This window comes from Microtus oregoni, unplaced genomic scaffold, assembly GCF_018167655.1.
Source record: "Microtus oregoni isolate MIOR12 unplaced genomic scaffold, Mior012 000044F_ref0000062, whole genome shotgun sequence".
Taxonomy (NCBI): domain Eukaryota; kingdom Metazoa; phylum Chordata; class Mammalia; order Rodentia; family Cricetidae; genus Microtus; species Microtus oregoni.
The window spans coordinates 1,275,266-1,293,492 of record NW_024543218.1 but is presented as its reverse complement, the minus strand read 5'-3'; the positions used below and the strand labels follow the sequence as shown (position 1 = coordinate 1,293,492).

Genomic DNA, 18,227 nt, shown 5'->3' with positions numbered 1-18,227 from the left:
AACTTGGATTTTCTGAAAGAGCAGTAAGCCCCCCAGCTCCCACACAAAAGTATCTATACTCTCAACTTTTCTGTAGTTTGTTTGTTTTTTGGTTTGGAGGGGTTTATTTATGTATTTATTTTGTAATATTTATTTGGGAGGGCGATTACAAGCATGCACACACCAAGTGTGTAGGAGATCAGACAGCTGTAGTTCTTGGCCAAGTTTCCCCATGAGAAGTGGACTTTAAATCTGTAGAAACCAGTTAGTGAGTCCCGTAGCATTTATTTGACTGTTACACCAACAGGCCCCATCTTTTCAGGCCAGTCGTTCCTGTATTTGTAGCATTCACAGCTGGGCAAGACTGTTGATCTTTTCTCCCCCAGCAGCCTGCAGAACACTTTTCTGATCCTAGGGAAAAAAAAAGAAAAAAACAAAGAAGAACAAAACAAAAAAAAAAAAAAGGAAGAAAAAAACAAAAAAAAAATAAAAAGAACAAAAGCAAAAATACTCATATAACAAGATTGATCTTAAGTTTGTATCAATAAATCAAGATCTATACCAATGCAAATCTCTATAGCATATCCCCCTTTAAATGTAAAGAAACATTTAGAAACAGTATTCGGGAATATGGGTGTAGTTTTTTCCAAACTTCTTTGTGTCTAGGATTACTTTTTAAGCTTTGTCCGGTTTTTATGTGGATGTAGTTACCTACGTTGGTGTGCCAATCTGTTGGAGAGAGCCACTTGTTTTTCCTGACCACCCAGTTAGCTTAGACCTGAAATAATCACACAGAAACTGCATTAATTAAATCACTGCTTGGCCCATTAGCTCTAGCTTCTTATTGGCTAACTCTTATTTTAATTTAACCCATTTCTATTAATCTGTATATCGTCACGTGCCTGTGGCTTACAGGGTAAAGTTCCCAGCATCTGTCTCCAGGGGCTCCATGGCTTCTCTCTAACTCTGCCTTCCTCCTCCTATGCTATAGGCCAAGCCAGTTTCTTTATTCATTAACCAGTAAAAGCAACACATAGACAGAAGGACCTCCCACACCACTTGCATGCCTACATTACAATTTCAGGACAACCAAAATTGATTAGCTAGAACTGTCTCTCAGCAACAAAAAGAACAACAAACCACAGTACTCTTACCAGTTTTCAAGAATAGATCACATTATTAGCTGTAGAGCCATGCCTTACAATAATATATTTACTTAGTCCTCCTTTCTAAAGTTTTACATCCTTTGTCCTGCAGTTTACAGCAATCTTCTGTCCCCACTCCTGAGTACGAGGGCTGTAGCCATGAACCACCATGCCCAACTATAACTTTCACTTTTTGGTGAAGGACAATGAATTTATGCAACCGAGTAGTGATCCCGAGGAAGAACTAAGTCAGCTAAGAAGAGCTCATACCTGTGCTTGTGCCTGATTCATGAGAAAACAGAAATTGGTTATGATAACTTGATCTCAAAAATAGGTGGTTCCTTTTTTCTTCATTATATAGTAATGTGTTGAATAAGGGCTTCATGGATAAGGTAGTGCATTTATTTTTGAGGGGAACATATTATATAAACTTCAAACATTTTGTACCTCTTGATGCTAATGAAGAATTTAATGATGCATTCTGGAATAAATAGTGTACTTTTGAGGAAAGAAGTTCATACTACTGGGTAGAATGTAAAGAGTAGTGACAGTTTATTAAAAATTATTTTAAGTTTATTTGTAGATACTCTAAATTATCAACAGAAACTTTGAAATAAAATCTGAAACCGAATTACTTATCAATATATTTTAAGTAAATGAGGCTGGAAACATAATCATTTAATGTCTGATCATTCTAGCAGTTCCTAACTCAATTGTTGCTCTCTCTCGTGGGTGCTAAGCAGAAAGGGAAACTGGAAGATCAGGTAGTGTGGTCATTAGGGAAAATTGTGTAACTGAAGTATCTTAGTCGGTGGTCTGCTTGTATGGTTGGCCACTCTCATAAAGAAGAGCATGGTGGCATGTAGGCAGACTTGATGCTGGAGACGTGATTGGACGTTCTATGCCTGGGTCCGCAGGCAACAGAAAGAGAGAAAGACTTTGGACTTGGGACAGGCTTTTGGAAACCTCAAAGCCCACCACAGTGATAGTACTTCCTTATCCTTAACAAGGCTACACCTCTTAACCTTTTGAATAGTGCCACTCTCTGGTGACCAAGTATTCAACTTTGTGTACCTATGGCTGGAAGGTATTCTCATTCAAATCACTACATATATGCATGTATTATTCAATTTTATAAATGAGAAAACTGAAATATTAACTTGATAAAATGTAAAAGTGACAGAATGTTCAGAGACATTTGATGTTGGAATTTGTCATTTTCCACTATTCTGAAAAACTACTGTAGCATCATTTAAAGTCTTAATTAGTGAGAAGCACCCTTTAGAAACAGTTAGGGTGGGGCTGGACTGATGAGCCCCATCTGCACTCATGTTTAGGAAGCAGAGTAGGCTGGGACTAGCGGGTACACTTGTATCCACATTTAGGAAAGCTTGCCTGCACTCACGTTTAGGATGCAGGCTAGACTACGTAGTGAGACTCACACCAACAGTAGAGTAGACAGTCTGTAAAACTATCAGTGATTTATAAATCTAAACTGTTGATCATCTTTGGTGATCGTCATCTGTAGCCTTGTAAACCAAGCATTGTATGTAACCACTGTCGAGATTCTTATTTGTTTGGATAACTATCCATAGAAAATCATTACGTTTTCTTCCAGTTTTGGCAGCCTGCAACCTAGTTTGATTAATTAGTTAACTTAGATTAGACAGGAGGGTAGAGGAAGTAAAAGATACATGGATAGGAGTGAGATCATCAGTCAGCTTCCATGTTTTTACTCTTTTATTTCTCTCCCACTTAAGTTTTAAAATCTTAACATGAAGCCTGGCAGTGGTGGCGCATGCCTTTAATCCCAGCACTTGGGAGGCAGAGGCAGGTGGATCTCTGTGAGTTCGAGGCCACACTGGTCTATAAGAGCTAGTTCCAGGACAGGCTCCAAAGCTACAGAGAAACCCTGTCCCGAGAAACCAACCGACAAACAAACTAACAAATAAATAAATAAGTAAATAAAATCTTACATGAGATTGATGCCTTATGTGGTATTTTGCTAAACAATGTGTCCTTTGAATATATCCATTAATACATCACTACATGGAAATCTGGAGTTGCACAAGCTTTCCATACTTGCTAGAGAGAAAACAAGAAGTATTTGTACTTATGAAATAGATTGTTAGTACCATCTTTAATTAGGGGCTAAAAGTTATTGCTAAATGCCATTATGCAAAACCTTGAAAATGGATGGAAGTATTAAAACTAGAGATTGGTGCTACAAGCAAATAATGTCAAATGCTGTTTATCTTTTTAACAGATTATTAATCTTTCCTATAAAATAGTCATTTATGATACTTAAATCGGCCTTCCAGGTATATTTTCGATGATGAAAGAAGCAATTTATAAATATAACATTACTATAGAAGTAATCATATTGACACATATTTGTGTTTACTAAAATGTTTGTATCTGTTTCAGTCCATGCCAGTGATCAATGGAAGACAGTTACCTAACCCTCTCGTTGTTCAACTCTGTGACCAGTGGGATAATCCTGCATTGGTCTCTAATGTTAAAATAAGTCTCATAAAAACTAGCAATTTGAAGGTAAGTTTCAAACTTCCTTAGATATCTTTCACTGAAAAGTCTGTATTTCAGGGCTTGAGCATTGGCTCGGGAGTTAATAGTAGTTGCTGCTCTCGTAGTGGACACAGGTTCAGTTCCTAGCATCTATAACTCCGGTCACAGAAGATCTGGTGCCCTCTTCTGGCCTCCACAGGCATGAAAGTGGAACATAGACATGCATGCAGACAAAAACACCCATATACATAAAATAAAAATCCACTAAGACAGTGTAATTCAGCAGGAAAGTGATTTCTAGAGTGCACAAAAATCTGTGTTTGATATCTAGCACCTCCTCCCCCTTGCACTCCTCAAAGATCAGCATTTTATCCTCATGATAGTATCAGGTGTCACATTTCCTTCTCTTTTCAAAAATGCAATACTCTGTCATCTTTATTAGTGTCTAATATAAATCAGAATCTTTATATTTGATAAAGTGAAGTTTATAGTTTATAACCAAAATAGTGAGGTGCCATCATTGCACTGTTAGGATGGTTCCTCTCATCTTACAAAGAGATGCCTGGTCCTGGACAGAGCTGCTAGACATGGGCTGGATTGGTGTCTGGGGTGATGGTCCTCTGCTCTTCACTCTTTACTGGAGCAATTATGAGCATAGCGCATAGTTCACATATTAACTGTTACCATGTACACTGGGAGAGCCAACTGTTGAGAATTGAGTAGAAACTTCAGTCACCTTGTGCAAGCTGGAGACCCTTTTTACTCAAGGTTAAAGAAGAGAAGCTTTCGGTTCTTATACTTTTTTTTTTTTAATTTTTACAATGCACCAATAGATGAAGGAAGTTAATGGCTCACTTCTTGCCAGTCAGTTCCAAGAATGCTCCTGAGATTATGCTCAGATAGTCTGAAGTATCTATCCAACTAAGTTTAATAAGTATAATAGCACAGCTGATACTGTACAAAACTGGCAGAGCTCTTAAATTTAATTCAGACAGAATCCCAACCCACATTTCCCAAGATCTTATAAGTTGTTTCTAAAAGCTGATGTGGGAAATTAAAGTACCAAATAAATGTGATATGGTATTTATGATATGTGTCCCTAGTTAAGTGATGAGAATCAAGATTTTTTTGTTGTTTTTTTGTGGGGCTTTGTTTGTTTGTTTTTTGAGACAGGGTTTCTCTGTGTAAAAGTCCTGGCTATCCTGAAACTCACTCTGTAGACCAGGCTGGCCTTGAACTCACTGAGATCCACCTGCCTTTGGTGGGCACGCTTTTAATCCCAGGGAGGCAGAGACAAGCAGATCTCAGTGAGTTTGAGGCCAGCCTGGCCTACAGAGTGAGGATCAGGAAGGTTCCAAAGCTACAGAGAAACCCTGTACCTGGTGGGGGAGGGGCACACAAAACAAATGAAAATTTAAGGCGTAACCATTATTAGGAGAAGTGGCCACTGACAATCTGTTAAGCATTGGTTATTACTGTGAAGGTAGTCTTGCAGCAGTGATCAAAAAAGCATACATGCCCAAATGAATAATCAGCAAGCACGGTAAAGGAAAAAGAGTGAGGATAGTTTGTGATGCCCACACTTGAGTATGTGTGTATATATTTATTTCTCCTATGCTTTCTCCTGAACTTCCCAGGTACAAACAATTTATTTGACATTTAGCTGATATCAATACAACCAACATAGAATTCTGCAGCTTGACTACATTTTGACTATTTTTTAGAGCATTTGCATGTTTTTCAACTAATTTTAGGTTTAAAAATTTTACTTGCAGGCCGGGCGGTGGTGGCACACGCCTTTAATCCCAGCACTCGGGAGGCAGAGGCAGGCGAATCTCTGTGAGTTCGAGGCCAGCCTGGTCTACAAGAGCTAATTCCAGGACAGGAACCAAAAGCTACTGAGAAACCCTGTCTCGAAAATCAAAAAAAAAAAAAAAAATTTTACTTGCAAATATAGCTTAAAAATAACATTTTAGAAACATGATAATAGAAAAGAACCTGATAGATTTCTAGAATTTTTCTCTTTTTTGTTTTTGTTTTGCTTTTGAGACAGGGTTTCTCTGTCCTAGAACTCTGTTGACCAGGCTGACCTCCAGCTCACAGAGATCTGCCTGCTTCTGCCCCGAGTGCTAGGATTAAAAGTGTGTGCCATCTCTGCCCAGCTGATTTCTAAAATTTTCTAATCAACCCTTTTATTTTGTCTTATTTGTAGCTAATACCTTCAAACCAGCAGCATAAAACAGATGATAAGGGCAGAGCTAATTTGGGGGTTTTTACTGTTTTTGCTCCAAGGTAAGAACTAAAAGGTTTATGGTTTTACAGAGATTGATTTTTCTTATTATTTCTGAATTTAAGATTAATAACTGTTTAGTGTTAGACAAGAAATGTAATGGAGTAGGAATATTAATGTTAATTTTTATATTAGTTATCTGTGAAGTTCTCAGTTGTGACAATGTCATTTGAACCTTGCCCCTCTTTTTTTTCCATTGTTGTTAGGGGAGAACACACTCTACAGGTTAAAGGCGTCTATAATAAGAGTGCTATAGAAGGACCTACAATTCAGTTAATGGTTCTTCCAGACCCTGAAAAGCCTGTTCGTCTCAATGTTAAATATGATAAAGATGCCTCTTTTATAGCAGGTGACATATTCACGGGTAAGTACCAAAAAGTATTAATAAACCTTTAGTGATAATGTTCCTTATAGTATTATTAATGGGATAAATTATGTTTGGTGTTCAACATAACTTAAAAAAAAGACATGCGTGTCATTACCTTTAAATGAAAACACAACTGAGCAATTCTTCCCTCAATCCTGTGTTTCATAGTCTTTCACTTTAAGAATGACTGAAAGTCCATGTATAAAATGGTAGGTAGTCTGAGGTATTTCAAATGGGAACCAAAGACTGGTGTAGCACTTTGGAGCTGAGGCCAAAGGACTGCAGCGAATTTGGGCTACAAAGTGAAAGTGCCTCACAGGAATGAAAAACAAAACAAAGAAATAAGAACTAAATGGTATGTAGCTCAACTCGGTTATATATGCTTTTATGTTATCTTACAGCCATCGATACCAGGACCATTTAGCTTAAATTAGGTAGAAATAAATTGCATCAGGTTGTATTAAAATGTTTCAGAACAACAACCATCCATTAAATAACTTCTCAGAATCTGTTTTAGTCACGAATATTACAGTTTTCAGTAAATACAGACTAATGTAGGACGTGACTCAGTATTCATATTCTCTGGCTATTGTTGTCAATAGGAGATTAGTATGTGCTTTATTCAAGCGTTTTCTACAAAGCTTCTCTGTTTTTGAAGAGGTGAATGCCTGTATGTACTTAGATGCGCAAAAGAAGCGCACCAAAAAGTTATGGTTAAAATTGTTTAACAGTAGCTTTTAGTAATTAAAATACAAATATCCATAGATTTTATACTTCATAAATTTTGTGTTCAATCTTGGCAAAATAAAACTTTTTTCTTTGAATTTATAAAGTATAACAGGTACAACATGTTACATATAGCTGGTAAATATAATGGAAATGTTAATGTTACATATAATACATTAGCTACTTTACCTAGTTAAAGCATAAAAGAAAGTAAATATACATATATGTATGTATGTAATTTTTTTTTTTTTTTGAGAGGGTTTCTCTATGTAGCCCTGGCTATGCTGGAACTCACTCTGTAGACCAGACTGGCCTCAAATTCAGAGATGTGTCTCCTGCCGCTGTCTCCTGAATGCTGGGATTAAAGGCGCACACCACCACCACCTGGCTAAAAATATTTTTGTTCTAGAAATACATATGGCATACAGTGTTGTGATCAGTCGGCCTAATTTTCATGTACTAAGCACATACAGTCACACCATTCTGGTTTTCCATGCTAGATTTGCATCATGGAAAACTGAAGCTAAGACAACGAAATGTTAGTAGCAAAGATAAACTTGTCTAGGAGAACTTTACATTCAGACTCAGCCCCAGAATATTGTCTGTCATAATTGATAGTTTCATTTTTTGAAGATTCCTGGTTAAGTAATGATCTCAAATTACTTTGTTTTTCATGTCTTTGAAAAGTCTTATTGTCTTTGCCAGAATATTACTAATAAATAAACAAGTAAATTTTATGTTTACTTGACAGATTTTATGGTGAGTGTGATCTCTGAAGGTGGTAGTGTCATCAAAAATATTAATCCAACACGCATTTCCATGAAACTGTGGAAGCTGTCTAGCGGCATGAGCCGGGCACCAACAAATGTGAGTAATAATCAATGGGTTAAGAAACTGAAAATAATATAATCTGTTTGACCATCAAGGCATGGTGGCACATGCCTTTAATCCCAGTGCTAGGGACACAGCTCTCTGTGATCTTGAGGCCAGTCTTGTCTACATAGTGAATTCCAGGACAGCCAGGAAAGCATAGAGATTCTGTCTCAAATAACAACAAATAAACACAAAAGTGACAAAAAGAAGTAAGATAATTTAAATATTATTCAGCTAATTATCAAAAGTTACCTTCTCAGCATGTCCTCGGTATTTTGAAATCCCAGGATGTGCATTCTCTGACTAGTTAGATTGTGTGTGCATGTGTGTGCACTACACACGTGAGAGTGCACAGACAATGCACTTCCATGCACACCCACGCTGGCATATGATGTCAGTTGTGTACCTTTGTTGCTCTGTTATCTCTTTATTCCCGAGATGGGGGTCTGTCACCAACCAAAACTCGCTTGCTGTGCTAGCCACCCAGTGAGACCTTGGATCCCTTTTCCACCCCACCAGTCCTTAGACTACAGGTACACACAACCATGCCCAGCTTTTTATGTTAGTTCTGGGATTTGAACTCAGGTCTTCATGCTTACACAGCAAAATCTCTTATGTTCCTAGCCTGATATTTTCAAAATTATTCAGTCATGAGAATGCATCTAGCTGCATTTCAGAAACCAGATTTCAGGCATGCAGTAGTCATACAGAGCTGTTGGCTCCTTGTAGTACAAATGAGAGAACTCTTAGAGTGGAAACCAGCCCCTAGAACTTGTTAGAGTCCCCAACTTAATAACCCACTTCAGAGTTGATGGTTCATTTCAACAATGTGTTTTAAAAGTTAGCAGCTGGGCAAGCTGAGCCTTTACCAGCAGTCCAGTGGTACTTGTAAATGTATAAATCCAGATGCAGTCTCTTCATCTTTTATATCTGGACATTTTCATCCTGAATATACTCTTGGTTTTTTTTTGTTTTTTTTTGTTTTTTGTTTTTTGTTTTTTTGGTTTTTCGAGACAGGGTTTCTCTGTGGTTTTGGAGCCTGTCCTGGAACTAGCTCTTGTAGACCAGGCTGGTCTTGAACTCACAGAGATCCGCCTGCTTCTGTCTCCCGAGTGCTGGGATTAAAGGCGTGCGCCACCACTGCCCGGCTATACTCTTGGTTTTTGAAGACAGTGTTAGTCTCTGTAGCTTTGAAGCTTGTCCTGGAACTAGCTCTTAGACTACAGGTACACACAACCCTTGTCTAAGGACAAGGCGTGTGCCACCACCACCCGGCCCTGAATATACTCTTTTAACATTTGTTTTCTCCTTCTTCTGTTCCTCTTTCTAGGCAGAAACATTTAGTTGTAATAAAATAAAAGACAATGACAAAGAAGATGGCTGCTTCTATTTCAGGTACCATCTACATCATTTTATATTTTTGTGTGTGCTCAGTGTAGAATAATTCATGTTAGTGGTATTTGCATTTCTTACCTAAGAAAAAGTAGTTTATAATCAAGAATAAACTGTTGACTTTATTTCTTAACATTCATAGTCAGAAGGTATTTTTAGAAAGGCATGTTTGCTTGGTTTTCGTTTTGGTTTTTAAATGTTGCTCTGTAAAAATGGTTTTGAGGAAGGTTGTTGTGATGTTAACATTAGAATTTAGAAAATACATGAAAATAATTTCTTTATGATATCAGAGCACCTTAGTATAAGCATTTATTTTAGTGTGTTGTATGAATGTGTGTGTAGGTGCACATGAGGCCAGAAGTGTATGTACATCGGCTACTTTTTTCTATTGCACTCTCCACCCCACCCCCCTTTTTTTTTAAATTTTTGAGACAGGGCCTCAGTGAACCTGCAATTTCCCTTTGCCTAGGCTTGCCAGCCATTGAACAGTGCTGGGGTGCAGATGTGTATTACCACATCCTCCTTTTCCATGGGTGCTAGGAATCTGAACTCAAGCCTTCATGCTTGTACAGTGAACACTTTTCCCACTGAGCAGCCGCAGACCGGGCTTGACCTTTAGAGCCTCCTGCTATTAGCGCCCTTAGCGCTGTGTTGCAGCCAGTCATGTAATACTGTGCCTTCTGGTAGATACCTGTGCTCATTGTGAGGCTAGCGTTTGCACTCTTTCTGGTCTCTTGCACAGAAGTTCTAGATCTTTATGAACTCAGATGATTTGAGACTTTCTTTTATAATTAATCCTCTTTAAGTAGTCTTTATACTTGGATTATAAAAATATTCTCCTGTGTTATGGTGTCGGCAATTTATGACCAATTGGTTTGGTGATTCACTAGTAGAGGATCCACTGGACTTAGTATAATTTCACTCACTGCTGTGAGTTATTGTGGTAAAGGTCACAGAACAACATCTGCAGAGAGAAGATTCATGTAACTATGTCCAAGAGAAAGCAGTTAGAAGCTTCAAAGTGTCCTCTCTTAGTGGATCTCATGAGGTGTGCTTTCATTCTCCATTATCAAGTTAATCAGGGGAGCAGAGTTAGGCTTTTATTGGGGTGCTGATATAGCCAATCCCTGAATGACACATAGCCATATTTGCAGGTTTCCAGGAGAAAAGTAAGCCTTTCATAGGAACTGTGGTAATACAAGTGTGTGAAATCAGTATAACCCATGCTGACAAGTACCTCCCAGATGCCAGACACGGGCTAAGATTATAAACAGGTCTTCCTAAGAAGAACACTTCGGATCTGCTGTGTTAACTCTCGTTATACTTAAACCTGGAATTTATTCTGCTTTGGTCTTTTGGATTGATTTTCTGAGGTGGGGGGGGGGTAACAGGGGTTCTGGGGCGAGAAAGGGCAAATATGATTAGGTATTGAGCCTAGAATCTCACATTCATTAAATACATTCTTTCTGAACTACGCCCCCAGTCATGAGTATTTCCTTAGAACATGGTATAAATTTAGTGACCATGATGGTTTTCCAGAATATGTATTCAGGATTATTTGGTGAAATGATAAGCATTCTTCAGTGATAGTTGTGTTATAAATCATAAATGCATTTCTAAAGAGTTGGGTATGGGATTTTGTTTGTGTGTGGCCTTTTTAATTTTGGCTATGGAAATCTAGTTGGTTTGTGTCTGTTGATCTTGTAGCAAGTATCTTTGCTCAGCTCCTTAGTTTCTAGTTGTATTTGGCGTTTCTTTCAAATGTCTATAAATTGTGATTGGTTTGTTTGCCTTCTCTTCCTATGTGTACTATTTGTTGGTTGTTGTTGTTTGGTTTTGGTATTATTTTTTGTCTGTTTTGTTTTTTTGTTTTTGCTAATGAACTAGGAGTTTAAAGTTTTTATGCTGATAGTGGTCATCTTATATCATTCTCAACCTAAAAGGGAACATTTGACTGTTTTCTTTGGGTAGGTATCTTTTATCTAACTCTTCATTTCTGAAGGCTGGGAATATAGCTTAGTTGGTAAAATATTTGTCATGTAAGCATGGTGGCCTGACTTGTTTTGAGATTACTAGCTAACAACTCATGTTACTATCTTGTACTTGGCACTGGGATTTTTATTTGATTACCCACGGCTTCTTGTATACATTATCTATATAGCTTTTTCCTTAGTATGTAATAAAAATTGGTATTTAAAAATGTTCATACATTTGTGTGTATGTGTTTAAAATTACCTTATAAAATAGTAAACCTATTTTCTTTTGCTTTGATTAAATGACATGACCGAGAGAACTTACCAAACAGTTTATCTAGGTTTAAGGTTTCAGAGGGATGAGTCATTAGTTATGGCAGCAAATGCATGGTGGCAGGCATATAGGCAAGAGAAGGAATTTGAAAGACAGTATCTTCCAACACAAGCATGAAAAACTGAGAGGGAACTGGAACTGGTGTAGGTGTTTAAACTCTCAAGGCCCTCCTCCAGTGACACTTTCCAGGAAACCTGGACCTTTTAAACTACCTCAAGCATCTTCACCAATTGGGATCAAGTGTTCAAATATCTGAGCCTATAATGAATACTCTCAATCAAACCAGTAAAGTTTCCCTACATCTTTAGTCTGGTGTTTTCTTTCCCCTCCTTCCACTGTTCCTCATCCCTATCCGCATGCTCTCTTCCTCATTTTAATCATGCATCCCAAATGTACTGCCCACTTTCAGGCCTCCCTTATCCCCATAGCCCCTCTCTAGCTAGATTCATGACCCCTCTATACATATATATTCCAAGTTAAACACGTAGATCTAAAACTTCAGAGCTGTGACCCACATGAGAGATAACATGGGGCATTTGTCTTTCTGGGCCTAGGTTAATTTCATTTAATATATTTTTCCAGCTATAGCCATCTTCTAGCACATTTAGTTTTATAGTGGAATTAAATTTATTTCATTGTCTATCTGTACCATATTTTCATTATCCAGTATTTTTCTTTTTTTTTGAGACAGGATTTCTCTTTGTAGCTCTGGTTATTCTAGAACTTACTCTGTAGACCAGGCTGACCTCAAACTGACAGAGATCGCCTTGCCTCTGCCCCCCAAGTTCTGTGTATGAACTCAGCCCGGCTACCCAGTAATCATTTGTTGGACATCCAGACTGGTTCAGTTCCCTAGCCATTATGATTACAGAAGCAATAAACATGGTTGTGTAGTTACCTCTGTAGTCAGGATATGGAGTCCTTTGGATACATGCTCAGGATTGGTATATCTGGGACATATGGTAGTTCTGTTGGTCATTTTGTTTTGTTTTGTTTTGTTTTTAGGAAACCTCCAGACTGTTTTTCAAAGTGGTTACAGGAGTTTACAGTCTAGCAACAGTGTATAAGGGCTGTTATTGTGAAAGGCCTGACCATGCTATTTTTGTGGGAGACTTTGGGAGTTCCTAGTAGGAACTTGGAAATCAGTAATGCTAAAAGCAGTGTGGAATATAGAGGCCCATCTAAAGAGATTTCAGTGGGGAGTAATATTAGCAACTAAGCTAGAGAACATTCTTGTGATACTGACAAAGATTATAGCTGCTTTCTGCCCTTGTCCTAAGAATCTGCCTGAGGCTAAATTCAAAAGGAATAGGCAGAGAAGAGTTCAAGACAGCCTAATGTTGACTCTGTCGTGTATGTTAGTAATCAGTCTTAGGCACATCTATAATGAAAAAGAGCGGGTAGGCCAAAAGAAATAAATACACAGTTTAAAGAGAATAAAAGCACCAGAAGATTTAATGTAGGAGTCAAGACTTGTGCTGAAAGAGAAGAGAAGGTTAAAGAGAGGCCTGATCAACAGTGGAATAAAGGGAGCAGTGCTCTTAGCCTTGTATAGGTTCATATATTCGAAGGCTGGGCCCTGACTCCACTCCCCACCCCCAGTTGATAGAACTGTTTGGGAAAGATTGGGAGGTATGGCCTTGTTTGAGAAGGTGTGTCACTAGGGGCAGACTTTGAAGTTTCCAAAAACTCAAGTCATTCTCAGTGTCTATCCGTCTGCCATCATGGACACTAACCCTCTGAAACCATAAGCCAATTAAGTGCTTTCTCTTATAAACTGCCTTTGTCATGGTGTTTTATCACAGCAACAGAAAAGGAACTAAGATAAGCTCCCATATACCATCCTGAATATGCTCAAATCTTGGAAGCTAAGTAGGGTAGAGCCTGCGCCGTGCTTAAGTGGGAGAAAATCTGTGCCTGTTGTTCTCTATGTTGAAGTGTACTCCTTTTCCTCCAGCATTTTCAGAGCTGCTGTTAAGGCTGGCTTTGGGTTAACAATTTCTGATGAACAGTTTTAGTTCTAGTACTTTTATTTTATTCTTCAGTGTTTGTTATTTGAAAGGTCTGTTATGTTCAAGTTGGGCTCAAGCTTCTCGACTCAAATGATCCTCCTGTCTCCACCCCTCTGAATCCCTTGGACTACAGGCATGATCAGCTGATATTCTCCCCACCGTGTGTGTGTGTGTGTGTGTGTGTGTGTGTGCGTGTGCGTGCTCACGCATGCATACATGTGTGTGTGTGTGCGTGTGTGTGTGTGTGCATGCTCACGCATGCATACATGTGTGTGTGCGTGTGTGTGTGTGTGCGTGCTCACGCATGCATACATGTGTGTGTGCGTGTGCGTGCTCACGCATGCATACATGTGTGTGTGTGTGCGTGTGCGTGCTCACGCATGCATACATGTGTGTGTGTGCGTGTGTGTGTGTGTGCATGTGCGTGCTCACGCATGCATACATGTGTGTGTGTGTGCGTGTGTGTGCGTGTGCGTGCTCACGCATGCATACATGTGTGTGTGTGCGTGTGTGTGTGCGTGTGCGTGCTCACGCATGCATACATGTGTGTGTGTGCGTGTGTGTGTGCGTGTGCGTGCTCACGCATGCATACATGTGTGTGTGCGTGTGCGTGTGCGTGTGTGTGCGTGTGCGTGCTCACACATGCATACATGTGTGTGTGTGCGTGTGTGTGTGTGTGCGTGTGCGTGCTCACGCATGCATACGTGTGTGTGTGCGTGTGCGTGTGCGTGCTCACGCATGCATACGTGTGTGTGTGCGTGTGTGTGTGTGTGCGTGCTCACGCATGCATACATGTGTGTGTGTGCGTGTGTGTGCGTGCTCACGCATGCATACATGTGTGTGTGTTGCTGTATCACCCAATCCATCCTCCATTTATTTTTTTTAATGGCTTTTTAAGGTAAGATTTTCTGTAGCCCTGACTGCCCTGGAACTATTTTTGTTTGTTTGTTTGTACATACACACATACATCTATGGCTTTTTGAGACAGGCTTTTTCTGTAGCCCTTCCTGTCCTGGAACTATTCTTTCCATCCATCCATCCATCCATGAGTTTTAGAAAGGGTTTTTCTGTAGCCCTGGCTGTCCTGGAACTTGCTCTGAAGACCAGGCTGGCCTCAAACTTACACACATTCACCTACCTCTGCCTCCCGAGTGCTGCATTAAAGGTGTGCACCACCACCACGTGGCTCCAGCCTCCAATTCTTGTTCAGTCTCTGTCAAACTAGGACTACAGTTTGTACCACTTCTTTTATGTGTTTAGTCTTTTATGAAGGTTCACTGCTTTGTTTTTTTAAGTCTTTTCTGTTATCAGCCTGAAAAGCAAAAGTCTGTCTAGCGTTCTCTTAGGTTCCTTGGGGATCTATTGGTTTTGTTCATTTTCAGTCTGGTTCGTTTGTTTCTTCATATACTTGATTGTTTTGGGGGGATTATTTTGTTATTTTGCTTAATTTTAGACATTACTGTTAAAGAGATGCTTGTCTGTTGAGAGTAACAGTCTTGCCCAGAGAAGGTTTATGCTTGCTTCTCTTGTTAGAGATGAGGTGATTCAGAGTTGGGCTGCACCGCCCTTGGGAACCCATCTGCCTTAGGGTTTAGCTGTGCTCGAGAATTGGCTCCCAGGAGTAATGGAAGCCTAGGAGTGAAACTCAGTGCCTCTGGGGTCCCATGCTGTTGTATTATATGTTTTAGCTGTTAACTTGTAAACATCTGCAAGTGACTTTTTGATATAGCTGTTTGCTTCAGGGAAAGTTTTCGGTTTTCAGTTTTTGGTGTGTTTTTGTTTTTTAATTTTTGTTTGTGCCCTTTGGAGGCAAATCTGTTTAATTTTTACTGTCACTTTCTTATTTTCATTATGGTTGAATATGGTTCAAATAGACTAAGTATATCTCTAGGCCCTCAATTTCTTATTGATGATTAAATCACAATAAACAAATTGAATATATAAAGTCAGACATTAAAAATACTGCCTGACTGGGCAACAGTGGTGCACTCCTTTAATCCCAGCCCTTGGGAGGCAGAGGTAGACAGATCTCTGTGAGTATAGGCCAGCCTGGTCTACAAGTGAGTTCCAGGACAGGCTCCCAAGCTAGAGAAACCATGCCCCGAAAAAACAATAAATAAGTGAAGGAATTAATTAATTAATTAAAGCTTGAAAAGAAAGTCAATGGAAGGTTAGTAAGGTGGCTTTTTGAGACAGGGTTTCCCTGTAGCTGATCTGACAGCTTTTATTGACTTCTTCTGGTACACACATGTTGTATATACAAACATGAAGGGGAAACACTCGGATATAATAAGTAAGCCTAAAATAAATATTTCGTTAATGAAAGTATTGCAGTATTAGTAATTCTCTTATTCATTTGCTTGTTGTGAAAGGAAACAAATGTTAATGCTTTGAAATCATTCACTCTTGGTTAAATAAAGTATTGCTTTTACCTCTTTATTTTAGGGAAAAAGTAACCCCTAGCAAAGTCGGGACATACTGTATCCAGTTTGACTTTATGATTGATAAAACAAATACGCTCAGCAGCGAGCAGGTTTGTAACTTTAGTTTATGTACCATGGTGTTTACTCATTTTATAAGTGAAGTTTCTGGTTTTAAAGTGAATTAATTATTGGATACAAAATATAAATACAAAAGCCATTTATTTCCCTTCACATGGGAGGCCTTTTAGGACTCGGTCGGTCCCTGAAACCACAAGCTAGTGCTAACTACGTTTTCTCCCGCGTACGCTTTCTTATGATTAAGTTGACTAAAGTAGACACACTGCCCCATTAGCAATAACAATAACATCAAAAGATTATAATAATATACTGAAGTAAACTATGTAATCTTATAAAATAATTATTTCTAGAATTTTCCATTTAATATATTCAGAGCAATGATTGATGACAGGTAACTGAAACCCATTGCAAGTGAAACTGGTTAAGCAAGGATTTTTATAATGAGATTTTTCAGAAAAATTAGGATAGAATAAACTTATTTTAAGAAATTAATGGAATTTTTGAGGATAAAATTTTATTTAGTATATGCAGTCCTTTGTCTCCCCCTGAAAGAGTATTCATAAGAATGCATTGTCAATATGAATGTTGCTTTTGTTTTTAAGGTTATAGTTGATGTTCTGCCTAATCAGCCTATGAAGTTGGTTCCTGACGTCCAACCTGCTACCCCAGCTGTTTCTAATGTTCGCTCTATTGCCAGCAGGACCTTGGTCAGAGACCTACATCTCAGTATCACAGTAATGTCTATGTCTTCTTCAAACACTACAGAGTTTAACAAGAGTAATTGGCTTTGATATTCAGGTTCAGAATGGCTATTACAGAGTAGTATCGATAATTCAGTTTAAACCTACAGGAAAAGCTTGAATGAGTGAATTAAATATTTTATATTGAGCTCTCAATAAATAGAGAGTATGTCTTGTTTCTGATTTATTTGTGCTCTTCTCTTAGTTGTCGCCTTCTAATTAGCTCTTCCCACTGTGTATTTAAGGATAATTATGGTAATCATACTGGAATGGATTTGGTTGGCACTGTAGTAGCTACCATTAAAGGTTTTAATGAGGAGGACACTGATACCCCACTCTTCATCGGGAAAGTTAGGACACTTGAATTTCCCTTTGTGAACGGTTCTGCTGAAATCACGGTAAGTTTCTTAGATCTTTTCCAACTTCCATAACACACCTATTTTTTGTATATAGACCTAGGAAGATTTTCTGATATTTTATGTTTAGTGCAGTAAATCTAAAAATCAGTTGAAATATTTGTGATTTAGCTATTACAGTTGGATCCAGAACCATCATTACTCAGATCTTCCATGAGGGATGACAGATTTCAATTTTTGTGCTGATTTTTCAGCTTTAGTGACAATATAATGTTTGTTGTTTGTCATAAGGTTACTACTATTATACAAACAGAAGCAGTAAAATAAAGGTTAGGTAAAAACTTAATAAATTATTAGCCTGTCATTTTTTTTAAAATAAAATAGTTTGTCTTATAATTTTAAAAATGCAGTGCTTAAAAAACTGTATAAGTAATTATTACATTTTTAACCTTCAGAAATCATGGTATCTGGCCGATTACTGCAAAGTCATCTAAAGATATATTATGCACATTAGTATAGCATAGTGCTTTCAACATATGATGGGGGATATTAAGTTTTGAATTTTGTTAATGTAATAGGGTTATGCTTTTGCAAGAATTTTCTAGCTAGTTTACTAGATATACCAACTATAGATATATCAAAAGATATATTTCTTTGTTAAATAAAAGCCTATATCATTAATAAAGTGACTACACATATTTTTATCAGTCCTTGGTATAAATTTATTTCATTTCCAAGGTTTATTTTTTATCACTAATGTTTCTTCTATGTATTGATTTAGAATAGTTGGTTGGTAGGTAAATAGATAAATTGATACTGATTTATAGGTTGAGTTAAGAAATAACTAGAAAGAGAAGTGATTGGTCATAAAATAATACACACATTTTAAATATTGTATCATTATTGCAATTTTTAGTTTACATTTCTACCAAAACTTTGTGTTCTTTTTTTTTTTTGCGCTGAGGGTGTTCATCTTTTTGGGGGAGAGTGGCTTTCAGGATGACCTTGACCTC

At 38.1% G+C, this 18,227-nt stretch overlaps 1 protein-coding gene across 1 annotated transcript in view; it reads left to right on the top strand.

Moving 5' to 3' along the window:
- LOC121434754 (structural maintenance of chromosomes flexible hinge domain-containing protein 1-like) overlaps positions 1–18,227 on the top strand; it is a 142,956-nt gene that overhangs the window by 90,928 nt on the left and 33,801 nt on the right. The window contains exons 30-37 of the mRNA XM_041633710.1: positions 3,552–3,677; positions 5,863–5,942; positions 6,147–6,304; positions 7,785–7,900; positions 9,237–9,301; positions 16,063–16,150; positions 16,721–16,852; positions 17,104–17,256. Coding sequence (XP_041489644.1) covers positions 3,552–3,677; positions 5,863–5,942; positions 6,147–6,304; positions 7,785–7,900; positions 9,237–9,301; positions 16,063–16,150; positions 16,721–16,852; positions 17,104–17,256 — 918 coding nt within the window. The remainder of the gene's footprint in view (positions 1–3,551; positions 3,678–5,862; positions 5,943–6,146; positions 6,305–7,784; positions 7,901–9,236; positions 9,302–16,062; positions 16,151–16,720; positions 16,853–17,103; positions 17,257–18,227) is intronic.